The 25,159-nt window shown below is 34.6% G+C and overlaps 1 protein-coding gene across 20 annotated transcripts in view; it reads left to right on the forward strand.

The window, feature by feature from the left end:
• ROBO2 (roundabout guidance receptor 2) overlaps window positions 1–25,159 on the forward strand; it is a 1,701,369-nt gene that overhangs the window by 1,651,484 nt on the left and 24,726 nt on the right. For 12 of the 20 annotated variants that reach the window (XM_081063258.1, XM_081063255.1, XM_081063244.1 and 9 more), the window contains 5 exons: window positions 3,151–3,432; window positions 3,871–3,996; window positions 9,016–9,172; window positions 18,444–18,704; window positions 23,066–23,271. In XM_081063258.1, coding sequence (XP_080919384.1) covers window positions 3,151–3,432; window positions 3,871–3,996; window positions 9,016–9,172; window positions 18,444–18,704; window positions 23,066–23,271 — 1,032 coding nt within the window. The remainder of the gene's footprint in view (window positions 1–3,150; window positions 3,433–3,870; window positions 3,997–9,015; window positions 9,173–18,443; window positions 18,705–23,065; window positions 23,272–25,159) is intronic. The other 8 variants (XM_081063261.1, XM_081063250.1, XM_081063251.1 and 5 more) reach the window with 1 other exon arrangement.

A 25,159-nucleotide genomic window follows, 5' to 3' on the forward strand; every position in this document is an offset into this window, starting at 1 on the left:
TCTAGCAGGCTACCCTAACATCTAAAATGTTAGATGTCTAATTTAATGTCTCAGTCTAATTTAGCCAAAGAGTGCATTTGTAGATTTTCACGGTTTTCCTCTATTTCCACCCATTTTCAAGACATGAAAATGTTCACATATGAACATCAAAGCCAAGACAAAGTTTTTGAAGGGTTCATTGTATCCACTTTTAGTGGGATAGGCGTCTAAGCATTTACTGTGTGCCAGAAATACTGTTAGGATTTTTTTTTGTACATTTTTTTTGTTCATTTCCTTGACACAATAAATGTTTGGCATAGATAATAATCGTATTTTCATTTTAAAGGTCAGGAAACTATGGTTTTTCAAGATGAATAATTTGACATCTGGGTATAGAATGCAGGTCTGACAGATTCTAAAGCCCAGGTTCTTTCATCTGGACTCTAAAGGTGGGGTTCACATGTATGGTTGTATTATAACCATATTTAGTCAGAGGAATAATCGTGTATACTGACATGTTCCCTTTCAAAGTGGAATACCAATACATGTTTAATTGTAATGGAAATGGTGTTTTGAATGATAAGTTACTAATTATCGCATAAGTCTACATTTTGGAAATACAACCTTAAACAATGTATTTAACCATTCAGTGAGTTCTCACTCTCTGCAAAAATCTAGGTAAGGAATTTTAGAAATACAGACATAAATCTCTAAGTTCCTGTCCTCAAGTAACTTATGATTCAGTGAAGGAGACAAGCATGCTCACAAGTATTTATACCAGGCCAAAAAAAAAAAAAAAATGCATGTTTAACCAAGATATTGAGAACCTACAGAATGATTCATGAGTAATTCCAAATGATGGACGGAAGGTTTCTGTAATTCACAGGTTTCAAATTAAAATGTTAACAAGTGCCAGTCCACCCACCTGAAGTACTGAGGATGGGTAGGTGTGGACTGTTAGAAATGGAAAATGGGAAGTCCTACCTAAAGATAGCAGCAGCTGTTCAGTTCCAGGCTGCTGAGAGGAAGGCTGGCCCAGACATCCGAACCACCTGCTGTTAGAGATGCGAACACACATACAGATATTTATGCATGAGCATCTAATATGCCAATGTTGGGATATAATTCAATTTATTTTTTGAAAATGTAGGAGTGACCAAATAACATTTGAAGGAAATACGGAGCTCAAAAATCAATATAGAAGCACTTAAAATTGAAGGCTGACTACTTTCATCCAGCAGAGAGAGATTCTATTTTAGAGCTATAGTTTTAATTCTTGCAGAGTCACAATTTTGCTTTAGGATTATAGTCCTGAACTACTTTTTTCCAGTTTTAAACATTGAATACACAACTTCAAAAGTTTGTTGTTGAAGTGCCTCCCAATTTCAATCTAAAAGCTTTGGAGAACCTCAAGTTCAAGGTGTTGGGAAGTTGGGTCTTTTGCTAGAGAAACATGTCTGTTCAGTTAATATTCATCAGTGAAAGACATGGTGGACGTGGCAGAAACTCTGAAAACCTACCCATAGTGAAGGATGTATTTCCACAATTTTGCTTTGTTATTAAATATTAATAGTTTTTGAGAATAAAAATGATACTGACACTTGAGAATGAAATATCCTGCTTCATCATCAAATTGTCTAATTAGTTTATAGCTAAAAACAAGAAGGGCAAGAAAGTAGTTGTGAAATTGAGAAATAAAAAAACATTTTATTTGCTTATACAACTTGGTGAAATATTATAAATTTGAATATGTTTGACAATTTCACTGATATACATTTAAAATATTTACTTCAATAAGTTACATATCAACTCAATTGTAAGACAAGTTCGAATTTCAGGCTTTAAAACCTCTAGAAAGACTTAAATTATAAAGTGTACAAAATACATCATCAATGTCTTGTTATTGTTGCTAAAGATGGCAAAATTTAGCTTTTGTAAAATGCAAAAGCAAAATTAATATTTTTAAAAGAATTCTTATTTCAAGTACCATTGGCTGTCATCAAATCTAAATGTTTTAAGATATTTTAAGTAAGTTTCTACTTCAGCTTCCTCCTTGTTGTGTAAATTGGTTTTCATACTGGGGTAATTTGGTGTATTGCTTAATATTACAGTACTATAACTAGTTGAAACTTTCTTGTATTAAATAAATCAAATTGATGACCTCAAGTTCTGTGAAGCGTGGCTTTCAAAACATAGATTATTAAGGAGCATACTATAATTAAATTTACTTTTAACTCTATGTGGTTAAAAAGGTATTATTTAGATTTTTTTTTGTGTGTGTGTGTGTGTGTTTTAGATTCTAGTAGCTTTCATCTGAAAAGAGAAAACAAGAGCTCAAGAGAGAGGTAGCAATTCTGAATTATAAAGCATCCTGTAAAGATAATTCAGCACACCAAAATGAGAAATGATAAATGGACTGATTGATATTCAGTGTTGTTACTAATGTTACTCTTGCTGTATTACAACTTGAAACTATAATTCACTTCAAAGAGGAGTTGGTAGTATAAATTAAACTCACTGATAACTCAGATTGCTTTTTATATAGTTAAATCTTGCTGCATTGTGAAAATGATTAATTTACAAAAAATTTCCTTTGTTATCTAAGAAAAAAGAAAACATTTCTTCCATCAGTTACACTCTGTTTCCAGACCTGTGAAATCAAATCAGATACACAGCAAGTTGAAACTTCAGGAAATATGTACTTCATAGTTTGGAGAGTATAATTTTAGAAATGTTTGCATCTATTCAGCAGTTGTGTTTTATGTCTTTGGGGATAAAGTGGAAAAATATGTTTTCATCCATAACTTATATATTCACTCTATCATTGCTCCTGTAAAGAGCTATCAATTTCATTAGTGCTAAAACAGAATGAACAACTGAAAGCATTTTTCAGGAGTGGAATATCCCAAACTTCTTATTCATAGTTGAAGAAAATGGAGGAAGGGGTGTGTTAAGCAGTGAGACGTGAAGGACAAGCAGTAGGCCTGCCTGTCACCGAGGCTGATAGCTTGGCGAAGGTTGTACATCATCTTCCCTTCACTGGCTCATGAAACCCATCTCGGCTGAAATGCAAACGTGCAGGATGGCACATATATTTTTCATCTTCAATCCTGATAGTTTTGGGCTTCCTGTGCCTCATTAAATTGTTTCATTTTCCTGTGTTCACCACAGATGTTCTGCCACCAGTTCCAGGCCAAGGGGATAAAACAGCAACGATGCTCTCAGAGGGAGCCATTTATAGCAGCATTGACTTCACGACCAAAACCAGTTACAACAGTTCCAGCCAAATAACACAGGCCACCCCATATGCCACAACACAGATCTTGCATTCCAATAGCATACACGAATTGGCTGTTGATCTGCCTGATCCGCAATGGAAAAGCTCAATTCAGCAAAAAACAGATCTAATGGGATTTGGTTATTCTCTACCTGATCAGAATAAAGGTAACAATGGTAAGTCAGGTTCATATTTTCATTTCAGGAGTTATTTTCACATCATTTGTGCATGAGATAGAAATTAGTATTTGTTGTTCAGTTTCATTAGCAGGTTCACTCTCTAAACGAAAAACATGTATCGGCATGTATTCAGCACCTTGCACAATTCCTACCACCACCACCACCACTGCCACCACCCCACCACCACCGCCACCACCACCACCACCGCCACCGCCACCACCACCACACACCAACACCAATCAGTTTCATCCTTTTAGCTCTTTTTCAATAAAGTGATCAGTAATCCATTTTGACTTCCATTAGGCAGGATAGACAAAACATTCCTTTACTATCCTCCAACATCTGCTTCTGAGTTGCTAACTGCATGTTCTGCATGGGCTTGTGCTGTGAACTAATCACATGATGCCACTATGACCTCTGCCCTTTAACCCTTAGCCTTACTTTACATCCCTGACTACCGATTGGCTGAGGGATTGTCTAATAGAATGCCACACAACCAGTCACAGGATTTCAGCACCACCAGCTCTCACAACAGCTCAGAGAGGAGTGGCAGTCTCTCAGGTTGGTCTCATCACAGTAAGGAGAAATATTTGTTTGTCACCAGCATATGACCTGTGTTCCTAACAACCATGAAGAAATACTGAATCACAACTCACTGTCAGGCATTTATCCTACAAATGACAATAGCAGCTTATCCTGATGAAATCATGCTTGGGTGGGGCCATAAAACTAACTGGCTTCCTTATTTACTAAGTGAATAAGGGCATATTTACTGAAAAATAGTGTCATTTTACTAAATACTCTTTATGAAAGAGCAGATTAATTTTCTCTGCCTTGAACCCTACTTAAGAGTCAAGAGAACTTTCCAATAAAACGATCATACAGAAAAGTCAACTTCATGGTGTGGACACCAAAAGATTAATTCAACTGAAGTGCAAATGATCTTGGAGATTGTTTCATAATATTAGGATTCTAGTGATATGATTTCATATATTTGGACAATCTTTCCAGAATACCATATAATAGGATTTATTATCTATTGAATGATATTATTTAGAGTAAAGTACTGATATCATACTAAATAAGAATGTTAATATGTGACATTATTCTTCATATTTAATTTTCCCCCCAAATATGCTCTTTCATATTGGTAATTGATATGATGTAAATGTTAATACATATTTGAGATATAACAACCAAACTTACAATCTATAATGTAGGTCATGTATAGCACATGTGGGGAAAAACACATTTTATTGGACAGGATCTTTCTCATTTTAGAGGAGGTCGTAGTAGACACACTCTAACTTCCAATCATAACATATACATTGTATGACTGATGATTTTATCTGCTCATTTCTAATTGATTCCATAAAGTTATTTGCTTAATTTTTCATATAAATGATATGCTATTTGTTTTTATGAAGCTTTTTTTTTTTTAATTGCAGGTACTTAGTAAAGGATTATGATGTATTCTGATATGTTACAGGTTTACCAGGCATCAAGGCTATAAAGAGTTAATTATTTTCCATCATTAGAGTAACATTTACTAAATGACTTTTCCTCAAGAGATAGAACCCTTTCAATCTGAAAATGTTAATGTTCTTTTATTCCCTCTAAAATGGGCAATTTGCTCTTCTTACCTATTGGTAGAATTAGATACATTATGGAATCCAGAAAATTTTAAACATCTGTTATGAATTTAAACTGGCATAATAATATGGAGGACTTTTTTGAATAACCTTATATGTCAATTTTACTGTCATTTATTTATAATGAGTCTCACAATTGAGTTGAATAATTAAAAAGTAATTTATACTAAGCCTATTTCACTCAAGAAGTGTAAAGTCTCAAGCGATATGTATGTTTTATACACACACACACACACACACACACACACACACACACACTAAAGGCCATGGAATATATAAGACCTTCTATGAGTCCTTCATTAAATATTCTGTACATGTTAATTGCTACCAAGTTTCAAAAGTTATCTTTTGTGTAATTGTAAGCAGAACATGATTCACAATACTGCTTACATTTTTCTGAATTCATTAATCTCCTGAGTGACACACATATATATACATATATATGAATTATATTAACTACTTCATCTACATTTGAATACAAAATTACTTAAATCGGTGATAAAAAGCATTCTTTAGGAGGAGAAGGTGAATTGATTATTCCCTTTTTAGCTCAGTTCAATCGAGTTTAATATTAGAGTTTGCTTTATCCTTACAATCATGAATATTTTTCTTAAGTTTCAAATTTAGGATCAAACTGCCCTGTGGATATCTAATCCTATCATGTTATATGATTTTCTTAATTTGTGCACAGTGATAAAACCAATTTAAAATAATTACAGTAATAAAGAAAATTGGACATTTCAGAATTGAGTGAATTTCTCATATATTTGATGCATTTTTATAATTTATTCAACACATAAGTTATGAGCACTTCTGTTAACAATTCAACCATTAAAAATATAAAAAGAAAACTAAGATCTTTCAAAATTGCATCTGTATCATAATTATATATAACAGAGTTTCCAAAAAAAAATGTACATTCTTTTTTGAACCTCTGGTATATATAATTGACCAAGTGGACACTTTGGTCAGAGTTGCTCAAGCAGTAGTTCACCATAATCAGAAGTGTCTGGACACTGATGGTAACCACTTTGAGCACCTCTTGTAATTGCAGAAGTCAAATGTGACTTGTATTCATCTTTTGTTATCGGTATATATTGAGTATTACAATTTTAATAGTTTTCACCTTTGTTAAAATGTGTATACACTTCTTTGGCCATATATATATTTAGTTATTGATACTGCTGCTTAACACGATTTAGTTTATATATATATATATATATATAAACTAAATCGTGTTAAGCAGCAGTATCAATAACTAAATCATCATGCAGCAGTATTTTTAAAATAGACTATAAGTTTAATTTGAAAATGAGCTGTTTTCATAGTTTACACAGAAGTCATTTGTTCAGCATAAATAAATGTAAATCGAAATATTTGTATTTTCCATTGAAAAGAGATGGGTCAAATATATTTTGCTAGTCATCAGTGTATGTTCATCTAAACAGTAATGCAGGAAGTTCTCACCTTAAAATGCTTTACGATCTTTGGTTGCAAGTAACAGAAACAAGCTGTGGCTTCCTTAGCTCAAGGTTTACATCTCAGATAGGAAATTTAATTTCCTTAGCTTCTGTCATATGCCCACCACTATGCTAACAGCCTATCTCTTAGCTCATTTCTGTAAGAACACAAAACATGTTGATTGATACTCCTACAAAGACTGTCCATAATGAGAGCAGAAATTTTCCCTGAAGAGATGTTGTGGAGGTTGGATGGAAAGCCCTTACAAATTTCCACTATGAGTTCGCTCTGTTTCCACAATACATTTTTAAGTATGTTGTTTGGAGATTCGATAATGGTTTTTTTCACCTAGAGTAAGGACTTCAACAGAGTTGGGTTCAGAGCTCTAGAAAAAGTAATTTCCACAAAAGCTGCTGTATTTTATTTTTTCTCTCTTGCTCTGTGAATATGGTCCACATAATACTCAAGAAGCATCTCTATTTTCTCATCTATAAAATGGAGATGTAAGAACGTCCCTATTTGTGTAACTTAGTTCTAGTGGTGATTATATAACATTTCTAAAAGTGCTATAAAAATCATTGTATGCATATAACTATGCAAGGAATAAAGGAGGCACAACTAGGTGAAAATGTGAAGGACATGTGACTCAACCCATTTCCCTGTTAATTATTGAAAAATAGTTTTGACCTTACAGGAAAAAAACACAATCCTTTTTTGTAATTTTGATGAGTTATCAGGAAACAAAGGATGAAGGCTTATCTCCCTTAAACCCCAAAAAATAGAGACAAATTCAAACAAGTCTATTATTCTTATTTTGAAAATCAGGCTATTTATGGGATACTCCTCGTGGTGGAGGAGTCAGGTGTGACAAGGGTTTTAGAAATAGGTAGAACCCAGTTTGCTCTGAGATAGAGGCAATGAGAAAAAGTAGTAATGACTGGCATTTATGGAACATTATCTATATTCTGAGCTTTTTACATGCATTATCGTTTGTAAACCTCAAAATAACCCAAATAAGTAGGAACTTTATATCTGTTTCACATGTGTGGAAATTGAGGTGATATCTTATTGAGTAACTTCTCAAGTAATTGAGAAAGTAGTCTTCAAACCCAGAGATCAAGCTCTTATCCTTGAAGCAGAAGATACCTGTTCTCACTCTAAATACCTCTCATTCTGCCAAAGATAAAAGTGAAGGGAAAGGTGAAAGCACTTTGTCTGCATGGACACTTTTTAAAAATAATTGTGTACAAGTCACCACTACCTAGAAAACAGACATAATTCCATAACCGGCAATAATGCGTATGTCCAGTTTAACAATTCCATCACTTTCTGGCACTCAAATAAGTTATTATTAAATTACATAATTTTCTAAATTGTCTGATTCAGATTAGAAATTGGCAGAAAAGAACTGAGATCGATTTCTAGTGAAAGCTCTATTGCAAGATAATCTACTACAAGTATTTGATGCTCGCAACTTTTAGTTCCAGAAAGATGAAATCCAAGGGGTCAATACCATTTTAGGGGGGATATATAGCTTATAGACCATAGTGGCAGTGATGGAAGTTACATAGGTTCCCCTGAATCATCATGTGTCATTCTGCTCAAGAAGTATTCATTCCTCCAACCACTTGTGATCTGTTTAAGAAGGAAATTTATTTTTAAATTTTTGGAAGAGTGAAAAGTATGCCACTATACAAATGCATTAAGCTCCAGTTATTCCAGATATGGCCTGTATGCTGCCCAGTTACTTTCGGCTCATGTTTTGTGCATGAATTAATTTGTATTACAATACTACTGAAACCGATTACTGTATTTCCATTCATTTTCCTTACTTTTCGGAATTTTAGTAAATGTTACGCTTAAAACATCTAGGGAATACTCTCACTATATGCAAAAATAATTGTCATTCATTAGTTAAAAATTCTATAATATATATCAGTGTGAAAGATTTACAAGTATCCTCCAGTATAGTTGATTGATTTTTATCATTTACTTTTGAGAGAAAACTATTATTTCCTTGGATTAATTAAATTGAGTAAATTCTAATGGAAAAAATTTAGCCTGTATCCTTAGACACTGCATTTTCCACTGAGAGAGATTATGCAAAAGAGCATTATAAACACACTGAAATCTGACATTTGAAAGAATTTGTTATGGCCCATTATTTCATCTAACAATGAAAACGTGGAGCCAGCAGACTTGAATAAATCAATAGATGTGCTTTTCCTACAGCTGCCATGTTTTTGGTTTATTCATCTCTGTAGTTAATGCACTGGGAAGGAAACAATATCATTTTGAACGTTATATAAAAATGCTTTTCTGATTATGTGATTTCATTGTTTATAGCTTTTAACAACTATAACATACTGATTCTGGTGTTTTGAAAACATAAATACATCATTCCATCGGATGTGCTTTTTTTCTTCTGCTATTTGGTGTGTCTGAATAAATGCATTATTAATTTCAGGTGGGAAAGGTGGAAAAAAGAAGAAAAATAAAAACTCCTCTAAACCGCAGAAAAACAATGGATCGACTTGGGCCAATGTTCCGCTACCTCCTCCCCCCGTCCAGCCCCTTCCTGGTACAGAGCTGGAACACTATGCAGTGGAACAGCAAGAAAACGGGTAAAACTATTTTATATACCAACAAAATTCCCAGGGCTATGCTCCCCTCTCTATTGTGCATTTGCGTCTTTATCCCGTGCTCTCTTACAGTTTTCCCCGCCCCCTTCCCAGCCTTTTCTTTGCTTCTGCCCTTTTTTGTTGGCACCCTCTATATACTTTTAGCTGATAAATACAACACGACACATACTGAGGACCTAGAATCCTTGGCCGTCAAGTGCTTTAGATTGTCTGCAATCATGATAATGTAGCCTCCATTTATAATATTGCTTGTTAGTTTGAAAGCAAGTACCCACAGCTCTGTGAACTAAAGAGCCACTCCTGAGAAGGGCTGAAAAGGGAATTAAAATAACCTTCTTCATCATCCCTCACAGTTCTCTAATGACTTGATGTCTGGCCATAGCAGGGCGCCCACTGTCAAGCTCCATCACAATGGGATAATTGTAGGGACCTGGCCAGTGGGTAGAACTTTAATCGTCAGCTTTGATGGGAATTGAGGAGCCTGAACAATAAAAGAGGTTCAAGCCAATGCACACGCTGTAACAAAACCTTTTTAAGTTAGAAAATGTCCTTGGAGGGCCTTTACAGAAGACCAGTTTCCTTAGTCTTTCCCGAACATCTCACAAGAGTTAGTTTGTTTTATTCTGTTAGTTGTAATGTTAATTGATTTTAAAGCACAATGACACTGATAGATTTTATTCTCTAATCCAAAAACAAATAGCAAGTCAGAAGAAACATGTTCAATCTCTTTTTCTATTTTAACAATGCCAACCGCTCCATTTTCCTCAGTTTCCAAGGCTATTATTGCTTTTAAATAATAATGAAAAATACAGAATAAAGGCAGTTTTTCTCCTAGTTTTTTTTTTATTTAGAAGTATTTAGATATTAAAATACTAAAATTAAGTATTTAATTAAATATTAAAATTCAGTTTATTTGAATAATGGTTTATTTTCTGTCTTGATTCACATAAAGGTCACATGTACATGCTTCTACATTTTTCCTCCATATCCTTTTCTTTTTACATCACTGCTGTCTTTGCAATCTCCAGATTAATTTTCCTAACTAGAACTTTCTATGCCACATTTGCCTCCTTCCAAAGACATAATTTGCTTTTTCTCCCAGTTACTTAATTCACATACCTATGTATTAGATAGACATTACACACACAGATAAATACATAGTTATGATATGTACACAAATGTTTTCTCTATATCTTTCTTTCCCTCCAAAGGGCTTCATTTCCTTCTATGTGATTATAGTTCCCATACATATGCATATCATTATTATTTACTTTTAGAAAATAATTTCACATTCGAAATAAATTAAAAAACACACCCCTTTGATCTGACTTTAAAAAAACATAAAACTCTGTGTATTATCTTCTGTAATACATATCGGTAATGTGTCAGTGTTACGTGGATCCAGGACAAAGAAACACCAGGGATGTTTATTTCACAAGAAGAGATTATCACAGGGATTTGAAATCTTCAAAGGCCGTAGGCGGAAGTTGAGGAAATGAAACTTGTAAACTGGGAAGAGGAAGTAGTGCTGTTAAACATTCAACTCAGATCACATGAAAATTAGAAGTAATTTGGAATCTTTCTTTTTTCTTTCCCCACTAAGTCTACTTAAAAATGCACAGACTATACTAATACCTATTACCCATTGAAATAAAACTAATTTATTTCAAATAAATGCTAAATTTCTCACTGGATTTTGCTGCTCAGTATAAAATAAGAAATATTCATGTGACGAATGAAATAATACATGCTGGTGCAGATATTCATTTTGTGATTTAAAGTACGTCAGAACACTATGATATAAAATATAAAATTATTTGTACCTGTTTTGGGATTGCAAATTATTTTAACATTCAACCAGAATGCATTATGTTAGAAATTCCTTTTTTCTAAGAGATTTCTAAAAATCTACTTGATATTTTAGATAGGCGAAGAAATATATTGTTTGATGACATATATTCAAAGTCTTTGTGGCATACGTGTAGTTTAGTTCTAAGTTACCTTTGAGTTATTTGTGTAGCATTTCCTGAAAAAAAGGAAAATTATCACTATTAACAAAAATTATAGTTAAGTCTTAACCTATCAGTAAACTTACAGCAAAATTCAATTTCCTTATTCTTTGGACTCAGTTTTTTAAAGGCAAACACTTGAAAGTTCTTATTTCAGTTGTTTGTAATGAAAACACACATTTAGAGTCAATATGACAAGAATAGATTAAAATGAGTAGACTTCGGATGGCTTTGTCCATTTCTTGTTATAGTCTTTCTACTGTTGTGCTTTTTTCTAATGTGAAAACCTTATAATACCGAAAAGGGTTTTGAACACTTTCTAGATTGTTTCTCCTGTTGTTCGTGATGTTAACATTGGATACTTTGCAGAAGAGTTCTATAGAATTTTATATCTGCATAGATTTGAAATTTATGCAGGTTTAAGGTTTTCTTGAAATACAAACAACAAAAACTTCAAAAGTCCCTTTTTTGTTTTTAATAAGTTTTATTTCTAATAAAGATTCTTCAGTTGTACTTCTTATGGTGATATATAATTTTTGTGGTTTTTAACATAATAGAGAACTTATTCAACATACATTTTTTTTCCCCTAAGTGCATAAGAAGTGTTAAGCCCAGGGCTGGGAAGGAAAACAACAAAGGTGAAAGAAAGAAATACACAATTAATATGAAAGATGTGATCTCTGATCTAGGGAGTTCACAGGAGTAGGAGGTAGAGACAAGAAATCACACACACACACACACACACACACACACACACACGCACACACACACTATTTGCATGACAAACCCTAGATGAGCAATGTGTATGCCACAATAATTTGCATACAGAAAGGGATAATCATGTGTGCCAGGTAAGGCTGGAGCAATTCACAGAGGTGGAGTTTTGAGGTGAATCTTGAATCATTTATTTATAAATAACAGTACCCAAAATAGGCTATTGTGTTCCAAGCTCTAAGTCAGAAGCAAAAAAGGACAAATAATGAGAAATAGCACCAAACCTAAAGTAGCCTATATACCAAAAGAGATTGTTAATAAACAAACAAAAATGCTACTAGTGTTAGCATTTACTGCACATCTACTGTGCAGATGAAAAGAAAATTTTCTGGCCAAAGACAAAAATAGAAGTAAAGAGTAGAAAAGAAAAAACATAAAAAAAGGAATAGCCCTGTTAGTCTCCCGTTAGTACTTTTCACTCTTCCTCCAAACCCCACTCTATTCTAGTTTAGGTCACTTGTCCTTTCTTTATTTTTCATTATTCTTTAAGTTACTCTTCTATTGTAGTTCTTATCATATTGCATTCTAATTGCTTGTCTGTATCTTTCCATACTCGGTCGCTGTTTTATGAGGGTTTGTGAGTTAGAAACATGCATAGGGTGGCAGATAATCTGAGAAGGTGTCTCATGAGGCCAGTTGTGAGGCTTTGTATGTCATATAGGGATTCTGATCGTTGGGTTAGATGAAGAATTGAGGACAGGAGGCTGGTTCATAATGTGTGATATATTGCAACAGAATGGTCAATATCATGAAGATGATAAGGGAATAAAATAAGGCAATGGCAGTTGGATGGCAGGAAAAGGATAGCTGGGAGATACACCTAGCAAAAAATAATCACAATCTTGAAAAGATTGTCTCTTCTTTTTTATTACAGTGTTTGATACTGTTTCCTGGAGTTTACATATCATCAGTTTTCTTTCCATTCCCCCCCACACACATACACACACACACTATCAAAAGTTGTCAAATCATTGTCCAAATACAGAATGTATTGAATTGTTAATTCAATGCTATAGCAACAATAGTAAATGGTCTCATCATTAGTATGCCTCTCTGGGCTTGACAAAAATGTGTCCAAATGTATTCGTTCTTCTCTATAATTATAATGTATTTTTAATATAATCATATGATGCTAAGAAGCATCGGTTCAAAAGAGAACCGATCCTCTGTTTTGTTATTGCCATTAGAGATTGGCAAGCTTATGTGGGTGTTGAACTTTATTGTATTTTTATTAGTAATTTGGTATTTGTGTCTGGCCTTTAACAAGTTAGTTCACATACAACATTGATTTGTTGTCATCTTTCTCATTATTCACCAGGCAAGACAGACAATATGATGTCTCATACTTCACGGACAATAAAAGCTGTGCTAGGAAAGGTTGCCCAAAAGCTCTTTTGTTTGGCATCGAAGCAGCTTCACAGTCTTTTTGATGTTACTGTTGAAATTCCATCACTCAAAGATACATATCTGTAAATGTGAAGGAAACTCTAAAAACAGAGCTACACTTTTCATAAGATTTACAGAGACATCTGTTATTTTCTTGTCCTTCTTCAGAAAGTGCATGCAACCTAAGTATGTGTTGTCCTGGAATGAATTAAGACATGAATGCTTCAACACAATGAGTAGTTCTCCCCTTAATACGATATGTACCATGTCCCAAATGTCTTTCATCCATTTTTTTTTTTTATGTCCTTCTCCTAATCTTTTTCTATTCCCTCCTCTCTATTTTCCACTTCCTGCACAAACCACTGACATGAATACATGGATTCATGAGCTTTTCTCAGCTTCGCTTATGTTCCACAGGAGTACAGATTTTGCTTACTGCTGTTCTAGATTATATTTGTTGAAAAGACTTGGAACAATGAATGAAAAACACCCGTTTTAGTTAAATTGAATGGCTATTGAAACATTTTTTGGTCGTTTACCACATTATGCACTGTATTTGTACAATGATAAAAATAATATACAATTAGATTCTCCTTTGTCTAAAAAATGAGCACAACTAATTAGTTTTTTCTATGTTACCTTAACACATGATGATTGTAACATTATTTCTTCCTTTATGTCTTCTGTGTATTTTTCATTCCATATGTATGTTCCCTTTAGATCAGGGGTGTCTGTCCAAACTTTTTTCAATGTTTTTCACGAAGGGCCATATGCGGTAAAATACACAAACAGCCGGGCGGGCCACTCACTTGAGGTGAAGTACGTATTGCCTCACCTGGTTTATTTAAGTACACTAACTATATTTTTGGAATTTGCTGCGGGCCAATTTACAATGGATCATGGGCCGCAGTTGGCCCCTGGGCAGCAGTTTGGACACCCCCGCTTTAGATCATGAGAAGTAAGAATAGTTTGCTACTTAGGAAGTAGGGAAATTTTAGGAGATAATTGACTACTTCCATTTAAAAGATTGAAGATATAAACATGTCCTTTCTTTATTCAAATGTATAGTATCCCGGGGCAATAAGCCAATATAAGCAAATAAAATGCATGTACTGATTTATGGAATGAAAAAAATATACTATTTTGTAATAAGTTGTATGGAATAAACTTAATTATAACTCTTGATGAAGTACAACAGCATGCACATTCCATACTGAAAATGGGTAGGTTTTTTTTGTTTTAATTAGGCTTCTTATGCATATTTTGTTTGACTTAATAGTATAACATTTAAAGTCAAATAAGTTAAGAAAAGAAACCTAAGCATTTTATTTAATGAAGCAATTGGTGTGTTTGCATTTCAAGTCAATAAATGTGCTTATCACCTACTATATTTAAGCCAAACAAAAATAGTTTATCATAACTCTAATGTAGGGTAAATCCACTTGAGAAGATATTTACATGTTAAAGGTTAAATACTAAATAAGATAGCAGTTAAAGAAACCAACATTGGAAATGGCAATAAAACAATATATAATCAATTTTCAGATAAATGTACAAAAATATTCTTGGCGCAAGTTTAGAAGGGTATATATTAGTTCTAGTTGGCCTCATGAGGGAAATATTTATAAAAGATACAGGATTTAGCCTGTAGCTTGAAGGATTTTTAATATGAAGATAGGTGAAATTGGAGTAGTGTAGTTTATTTGAACTAAGTTGAATTCTTTAAACTAATTCACCAGAATGGTAAAGTACAAAAAAAGAAGGAAAAACAAAAACAAAAACTAATTTTGAGCAAGAGATGCTTGCTGAGAAACTGGAAAAAGAAAAATCTGAAAAGATACTTTGAGGCTTAGACATTTAATGGACAGAATAGATTGAAGAGCAATGAACGTTTTATTTGAACAATTCTAATGTTTTCATAGGCCAGTTGTAAGTGGTGTTCAGCGTTGATTAGAGGATTGGAAAAAGTAAAAGCAGTAAATCCAAATGGGACAGTGGGTTACAAATCTTTTACCCAACAGAATCTTTTCTTCAAATGAAATCTGTGATCGCCAACATATAAAACAGGAAAAATGACATTGTTTTAGAGCCACGTGGTTTTTTTCAGTCATGTCGGTACTTATGTAGTCAACTAATGGGAATATAAGTTTAACTTATATACTATAAATTAACTTAGAGTATAAATTATAGTATATAACATTTATAATATATAAAAAAGTGTTTGTAACATATTAAAGTGTGCTTGTTTATACTAAAATATAGAAGACATTTCTAAAGAAATATTCCTGTCAGACTTACAGGCCTTCTGACATGAGGTCTTGAGTTGGCAGCTCTTGAGGTAGATTATTCAAGTAGCTTCAACAAGAGAGGTAAACTAAACAGTCAAAGATGATATCACTCCCTGTACAGAATTTCTCAGTGATTATCCGTCACCCACAGGCCAAACTCCAAGCTCCTTCTCAGGGCTGATGAGGCGTGTATGATCTGGCACATCCTCCCCTCTTCTGACGTATCGATAGCCAACCTTCTTTATTTGCCAGGCTTTACCAGTCAGGGAACAATCAGAGTTCTTCAAATACTTTATTTTTCTCTTTCTCTGGGCCACGACATGTGTTACTTAGAATGTCATCCTTTCCGGTGGCCAGCATAGCCTTGCCCAACCATAAAACTAGTTGCAGTCTTCCTGCTCTCTTTTATTCTGGTATGTGATATTGACGTTTATTTGCTTAATATTGGTCTGACCCACCAGATTGCATGCTCTGTAAATAAGTCCTGTGATTTGACATATAATTGTTGAATAAAAGGATAATAGATTCAGGGTTTCTAAAATAGACTTTATTTTTTAGATCAGTTTTAGGTTAACAGCAAAATTGAGCAAAAAGCAGAGATTTCCCATCTACTCCCTGCCCCCACTCAGGCACAGCCTCTGCTACTATAAACACCTCCCATCAAACTGGTACATTTGTTAAGTTGAAGAAGGGAACTGAATACATTGTTTTCATCCCATATCCATGGTTTACATTAGAATTCACTCTTGGTGTTGTACATTCTGTGAGTTTAGACAAATGTGTGACATGTATCCATCATTACAGTATCATGCAAAGTAGATTCACTGCCCTAAACTTCCTCTGTGCTCTGCCTATCCATTGCTCCCTCTTTACCTCTGGCAACCACTGAATGTTTTACTGTCTCCATAGTTTTGCCTTATCCACATATCATATAGTTGGAATCTTACAGTATGTAGCCTTTTCAGATTGGCTTCTTCAACTTAGTAATATGCATTTAATTCTTTTCCATATCTTTTCATGCCTTGATAGCTCATTTCTTTTTAGTTCTGAAAATATTTCATAATCTGGATGAGTCACAATTTTATTTATCCACTCACCTACTGAAAGACACTTTTATTTGCTTCCTAGTTTTGGCAATTATGAATAAAGCTGCTATAAAAACCTGTGTGTAGGGGTTTTTTTTGTTTTGTTTTTTGTTTGTTTGTTTGTTTTTGTTTATGTTTGTTTTTTAAATATCAGTTTTAAACAAGATAAGTGAAAAGACACTCGAGTAAAAATATTCAAGAATCATCTGAACATTTACAAATTAGCATCTGTAGGGGATATCAAAACTAGATATAAACATTTATAATACTTATTCTATTTTCAGTTTCTTTGATGAAAATTTTTCATATGCTAGATATTATACTAGGTGGTGAAAATGCAAACTTGAAAATTTAAGAGTTCTGAGGTTTAAGGATCTCACAGAATAACGGGGGTAAATAGACATGAAACAAATAATCCCAATATAATGTGGGAATGCCACAATATAAATATTATGGAGTTACAGTCAATTCTATGTGGCAGGAGCTGAGAAGCCTTCACAATACTAAAAACATTTGAACTAAACCTTGAAGAAAGGGCTGGAGATCCCAAGCAGATGATTTGAAAATTGTCATATACAGATTTATAGTTTAGAAAAACACCCAGAGCTGGCTGGTGTTTGGGAAATAGTGGAAAATTAAGCTGTAAAAATAGGCTGATCAGAATCTCCTGCTAATGAGTTTGAACTTTTTCTTATGTTAGTGGTAATTATAATCATAATTTAAAGCATAGGTGTGATGTGAATGAAGATGTTAGAAATATAATCCTGTCACTTGGATAGCAAATAGGACTGAAGAGATGAAGAAAAAAAACATCTCAAGAAACTAGGAAAACCAGTGGGCTAAATCACATCAGGAGGAGACTGACCTGTGAAGTTGAATTGGGAAGTATTCAAGAGGTTGAATTTATAGGAAAATTACACCCAACAATATTGCTTATCTTTTCCTTTGGTATCTTTTAAAAAGTACATTAGGATCTTTTTGATTTATGAAAATAATAATACTATAAAGAAAGTGTAAGTAGAAATGCTACAGACTTTTGTGTCACAATTAATACTTTTTTGCATTAATTTTCTATATTCCTTAACCAGAGTCCCTAACAATGCTATTTTTTTCAATGTTGTTTTTTTAATATATATTTTACATGGCTAGGTTTTGAACTTCTGCTTTATAGATTTGTAAATGTCAAAATACAAGGAAGCATGAGTTTCTACTGAGAAAATTAAAAAATAAGAGAATCAAAGGGATATTGAATAATTTTGTAATGCAGTCTTAATGATTGACATGCCATATGGAATGAAAGGTCAGCATAGATCTAGATGAGTAAATGTAAGTCTGAAACACTTCTCAGATGATCAATTTTGGCACATTCTGTAAGAAAGTAGTGACATCTACAAGCACTAAATAAATTAATGGTCCTTTAATTAGCAGTTTAGTTTTCCACATGAGTAACTTGGTTCAGAAGTTACTCTCTTTTGTAACTGTAGTGTAACCATTAGGTAATAAGATCCTTTACGAATAAATTGAGATAACAGATTAAGATAACAGCGAGGTGATGTACTATAGTAGCACCAAAAACTTGAAATCAGGAGGAAATAAACTGAGTCTACTTCATATAGTACGGTTACTAAGGTGGTTGTTATTTATTGCCTGTATACTTGTACGTGTGCATGTGGGTATGTGCCAGTGATCTTTTTTTCTCGTGTAATTGCAGCTATGACAGTGATAGCTGGTGCCCGCCATTACCAGTACAAACCTACTTACACCAGGGCATGGAAGATGAACTGGAAGAAGATGATGACCGTGTCCCAACACCTCCTGTCCGAGGAGTGGCTTCTTCTCCTGCTATTTCCTTTGGACAGCAGTCCACTGCAACTCTTACTCCATCCCCAAGGGAAGAGATGCAGCCCATGCTTCAAGCTCACTTGGATGAGTTGACACGGGCCTATCAGTTCGACATAGCGAAGCAAACATGGTAACTACTCATCAGGTCAGGGGACCCCTGCTTTCAAAACATGCATAGAGGAAAAGCTTTTTCATATTAAATTCCCAAGAGATTCTCGTAGAACTACACAGCTGTGGTTAGACATGATTTTGTACCACTCTTTAATCATCTAGATAAGGAAATTGAAGACATGTTAAATAATTGGACCAAAGTCACATGACTAGGTAGAGTGAGCTGGAGCAAGAATTTAGATCTGCTGAATTTCAGGCTAAAGTACTTTGGGCTCCAATAGAATCTCTTTTAATTTATAGCTCAACTTCAATTAGCTTCTCCTTGAACTCACTCCCAATGCCATAATAAAATACTCCTTTTAGATTCTTTAAAGTGTCTATAATTAATTCTGTATGTGATTGTGAATATGTAAATGGAAGCTCCTGCAAATCACATATGGCTAATGTCAGTTATTAAAAGACCTTCTTTGGGCTGCATTAAATGAGACAGAAAAAAATCACAATATTAATAACAGTAAATGTATTTTCAAAACCCTAGAATAAATTACAAATTACAAATTCTTTTTTTTTTCTAATCAATCTATAAACTGTCATAAGATACAGATGGAAATCTACTTACATATCCTATGAAAATATGACAGGAGTTTAGGCAGGACCATCTCTCACAGTTTTGAACATTTTTTTTTTTCTTATTTGCTCTTTCTCTTACATAGTAGCATATAAGTCTGACTCTTGAAAAAGAAATCTCAAAGACATACCTTTGGTTATCCTCTGTTGATACCCTGTGCTTAAAGTTAGAGTACATTTTTATGAAATAATATTTGCTTCTTTTTGATAGTTTTGGCTACAGGAATAAGTTGATAATGAGATAAATCTTATTCATAGTGTATAAAAATATAGCTAATTATGCAAAGAGATACTAAAACCAGGTATAACACTGAAAGGTTGTTACAAACATGTTCTTTTCTTAGAACTAAAGGTTTTTGAACATTTTCCTCAATTACCAAAAAAAATCCCCCCGTCTCCAAAAGTCAAAGACTTTTGTTAAACAGTATTATTTTGCATCAGGCTGCTTTATAAAACACCACTGTTTAAATTCAAGCTGTTTCAGGAGCCAGCAGGCCTTTCAAATTAACCAATGAAGCTGTGAGGTTTAGTCATTTAAAGCTCAGATTCTAACTCAAGTTTCTTGAATCTGCCTGTGTTTTGGAATCACCTGAACAGCCTTAAAGTATGTTGATACCTAGGCCCTACCCCCAGATAGTCTGATGTTTGGTCTCATATTGGGCAAGGGCAGCCAAGGTTGGGACCACTGCCACTGCCATTACTTACTAACCTGTTTCCCTGAAAATAAGACTTAGCCGGACAATCAGCTCTAATGCGTCTTTTGGAGCAAAAATTAATATAAGACCCCATATTATATTATATTATATTATATTATATTATATTATATTATATTATATTATTTATATTATGTTATGTTATGTTATGTTGTGTTATGTGATGTTATGTTATATCATATGTTATATTAAAGACCCTGTCATATATTATAGTAAAATAAGACCAGGTCTTATATTAATTTTTGCTCCAAAAAACACATTAGAGCTGATTGTCTGGTTAGGTCTTATTTTGGGGGAAATATAGTAGTTGTATGACAACAGGTAACTTGCTTAACGTTTCTGTGCTTCAGTCCCCATTTTTAAAATGATGATGATAACAGTAATTAGCTCATGTATGAAGGGAGAGGACAGTCCCCAAGGATTCATGAGAAAGAGCCCCATTGCTCACAGGAAGCTGCAACACTCAAAGTTGAAGTTTATTACAGTGAAAAGATAGAGATTAACATCAGCCAAGAGAAGAGATACATAGGACAGAGTCTAAGAAAGTTCCAAAGGAAGAGCTTCCCGTTGCTCTCTCCCAGACGGGTGGTGATATGCAAGGAGTGTTGCCAACCAGGGAAGCGCACAGGAGCCTTGAGGTTCAGAGTCTTTACTGGGGTTCAGTCACATAGATACAGTTGACTCTGCATGGCTGACCTTGGTACCCAACTCCTCCAGGATGCAAGCTGATACCATGTGACTCAAAGCTCCAACCACAAATTACATTGTTAGACTCTCTGGAGGAGCCTAAGGCCTCTAAGTAAACAAAGACACTTTTATCTAATGGGACATTCTAGAGCTTAGAGATTACCTTCCAGGAGGAGCACAGGCAAAGGCCCAACTTAGCTTTAGGCAAGGTCAAGTTTATTAATACACATCACAGTTTTTGTGAGAATTAAATGCATTTGTATTAGTAGTTAGTAAAGTATCTGGCTCCATCATAGCTGTTATTATTCAGATGGGCTTGAGTCCCCCCCCCCCCCCCCCCCGCCAAATTGTTGACTGCTGTCTTTCCACTCTCAGAAGGGTGCCCACTTACAGAGTGCTCCATAGGTATTTGCTAAATGGAGTGAACAAATGAGTTCATCTCCTCCTGCTCCAAGTACCCACAGAGCAGACCCTGCTTCTTTTTCTCAGTGTGTTTCTCTTCCAATCAACAATCCCCCAGAATGTCACTGCTGACTCTCTGTGTGGGGATTAGGAGACTCCATGTGCTCACACAGGACCTTGCCCTTCTGGAAAGTAAGGCATCTCCATCTGGGCTGCATATGAACATCACAGGAGAAGCACTGAAAAATAATTCCCAGGCTTCAACTCCAGGGATTCTGTTCATATTGAGCCATGAGGCACACAGCACAGTGCTTGTTACCAGGAGATATTTATACATGTTCCACACCCACTTCCTGTATTTCAGTTTTTCTTGTAACTCCGATGAACTCAAAGAGGACATTTTGCACCACTTAATGTATCTTTGTCTCATCAAGAGGTATGGACAGTGATGTAGGGCTAGAGTGTTGGTCTGTTTGGTCCTTCCCAAGAGCAAAGGGCCCACCATTAGAGAAGAAATCATGTAGGTAAATATCACCTTTTTTTTTCTTTGCATATGACTTGGCTCACTCCATCCCCGACTCACAAACAGAATCTGAGGAAACAGAGAAAGGTGTGGTCATCAAGACGTTTAGTAATGGTACTTAGGAAACTTCCTGACTTTTCAAAGAATGAGCTATGATGAATGCTAAATAATAACTTGGGACCTCAAATTCCTGATATGTTAAAATAAAGATGTGGACCAGATGCTACTGAGGTAGCTTCCAGAGCTAACATATTAAGTTGCTTTAAAAAAAAAAAAAAATATTGAAAGGTCTAGACTGGTGTTAACCTTGGAGTTGGTCACAAGTTCAAGAATGAGATTGTAACAGGAATATTAAATTCTAGAAGAATGAAATATTTTCCAGAAAAATGTAAATATTAAAGAAAAATAATCTTGTATCTTTAAATTAAAAAAAAGTAACTAAAAAATGCATTGCACTTGTTTTCCATTTCCCTTAAATAGCAGAGGTCTTTTAAATATTTTGTATCAAGGCAAAAAAGAAAAAGAAAAAGAAAAAGAAAGAATGTGTCAAAACATGTGGTATAGTCACTGTTTAATAACAGTAACTGAACCCCAGTGTCCAACTCTACATTTTACTAGCGGAATGATAGGAGACAAGTCACTTAAATTGAACTTCACTTTAACAAATTCTAGAAGAGAGGTGATAATTCTATCTACTCTACAAGGTTGAGATTAAGGTTATTCATTCATTGCATCAGTTTATTTAGCATACTTAATGTTCTAAGCAGAGTTCTCAGATGAATCTTTTCTGCCTTTCTGGTATTTAATACTTTGGTGGGTGAGACAGACACACAAATAAGTAGCTAGAATACAAAGTAGTCATGTCTACTAGTAGTCAAAGGGGGTTAAAGTAGAAACAATGGCCGGCATGGTTCCTGGGGTGCAGGACTGAAGCCTTGTAAGGCAAGGAATGTGCTCGTGGTTGGGGCAGGGAAGATTGGTATTAGCCTTTCAAATGACACTTTTCTTCATGCCAGCAGGTCACACCGGGTTACACAGGCTGAGTGGAATGACAATAAACTGGGAACAAAATTATATTTAGGCAAAAAACAATCAGCTTTAAACAGTTATTTGTGACAAATATCCCTCTTCTTCTTTGGAAGATTTATTTACACACACAAAAAATGCCGGGTCTGTATTTTTTGTTCTCTGTGATTCATCCCATAAATACCAGTAGAAGAGTGTGATGGTCTATATTGTTGTTGTTTTGGCAAGTCATGTAGGCGTAGCCCATTGCCTCTGCTGAACTCTGAGAAAGGGCTGTGAGCTCCCAAATCTGTTCATGGGAAACAAGAAGACAAAATTAGTTACCAGAGCACATTGTCTCACTCTAATTACAATTTGGTGGAATGTTGACAAATTCATTTTTCCCCCCCGTTTAAATTCTAGGCACATTCAAAGCAATAATCAACCTCCACAGCCCCCCGTTCCACCATTAGGTTACATGTCCGGAGGCTTGATTTCTGATTTGGAAACAGATGTTCCAGATGACGACGGCGATGAGGAGGAGGAGGCTTTAGAAATCCCCAGGCCCCTGAGAGCTCTAGAGCAGACGCCCGGATCCAGTATGGACAATCTAGACAGCTCGGTGACAGGTAACGAAACTAATTTAGTAAGAATAACTGACCTATTTGCGACATTAAAATGCATCAGAAATCAAAGAGTGTCTTATGTAAGAGTTATTTCACTCCATCCATTTCCGTACCATTTTAAATAGGTTAATATTAAACACAAAATTCAAAAAGGATTTGGAAATTCTTTTGCTTTGCTGCAAAAATGATAAGAAAATCCATGAATTTTAAAAAGCTTTAAAGACATGAAAGAAAACTCAATTATACCCAGGGCTTTCATGAGAAGTTCACTCTATTGGGAAACCAAGTCGATTATATCAAAACCTTGACTTTTAGAAATCATATAGTTGGTATAACAGGAGCAACATACTAAGTGAGTACAATCTTAATATGCTTGTTGATATTTCACTCTGTTTAGTCATTCATTGATGAAAATAAGCAAGTCTTCAGAATAAGTTCTCGAAGGTTGCGTAAGGTGTTACTGTTAGAGTGGAGAAAACCTACAGTGAGATAAACCACACGTTTATGAATCTAATATTGTTGCATTCAGTAATTGCTTCTCTCCCAAGAAATGGAGGTATTTTGTTTTCTCCTGTGGCTTCCTCTTTCTTTGTTTACCAAGTGAAAGGCTGCAATTAGTACTCTCCTAGGCTCATCCCAGGACTGCAACCTATTTCCAAGGATTCAAAACTATCAAATTTTGTTGGAAAACTTTAAATGCTAATGTATACACCATGAATATGAAGAAAAGTAAAATTTCAGTCTTTCTATTCAAGTCAGTATCCGTTCTTTGGCACACACACACACACACACACACACACACACACACACACACACACAAATGCCTCTTAGATGACTATAAAGACATACTACTAAAAATGTTAAGCCTTGCCTTTGCATGCCATTGGGTCTTCTCAGAAGAGTACCCATTTCTATATTTACTTTGATGATATCTTTCATCCTAGGAGGCATTTTACCGCAGTCCCATTTCATTAAGTTTTACACCATCAGCTTCCAAACTTGTACAGATTTTGCACTGTTAGAATTCAAAAAACACTGATGGAAATAGCTTTATGACAGTGATAGAGAAGCCTTATTAGTACCTATATTTCCCTGCTGCATCCCTTCCTGAATTACACAATGTATGATGCATGTGCCCTCTTTTCAGTTTTTATTCTTACCTGGGGGCCGTCGGCTTGCCAAGCTAATTAAGATTTAAGAACTGCAGATAGACGGCAGGTACACCGCTGTGATTTGAAATCCAGATCCAACTAAATGTGGCAGAGCAAAAGTTGAAATCTTGGAATGCAGAGAGCTAACTTATTAGTGCACTATCATGTTAAGCCCCTTTGCTTGAATTTCTAGCATAATCTCCTTCAGGGTAAAATTTTGCATATTTTTGCATATCTCACTAATGATACTGAACTCTTTCCCATTAGGAATGCAGTAGAGAATTACAATAATTTAAAAAGTCAGCTGTAGCCTAGGTAGTTATTTTATTAAATATTATAATGTCAAAGATGATAAATATATCTATAAATCAGGAGGATGCCATTTTCAGTGTTACATGCTCACCTGTTAGTAATATGTTCAACTGTCTAATGTGACTGCGGTTGAAAACAATTTGCATTCCTCCTTGTAACTGGTATACTGTTCATTCCAAATGAAGCTCTTATTGCTAAGAAAACAGTCTATTATTCCTACTTGAAAACAGTCTACTTTCCTACTGCTTAATTACTGCCATATATAAAAATGTCAGGGTATTTAGGTATGTATTCCATGATGAATTTGTTCTAGGAATAATGCATCTCTTTAGAAAAATAAATTGCACTGTACACAAAAGTAGCTGAATAGGAAACTCTCTTTTTTTCCTTTACTTATTTATTTTTTGGCTCTACAGTAACTTTGTGGG

The sequence above is a fragment of the Rhinolophus hipposideros genome, assembly GCF_964194185.1.
Source record: "Rhinolophus hipposideros genome assembly, chromosome: 2".
NCBI classification, from domain to species: Eukaryota; Metazoa; Chordata; class Mammalia; order Chiroptera; family Rhinolophidae; genus Rhinolophus; species Rhinolophus hipposideros.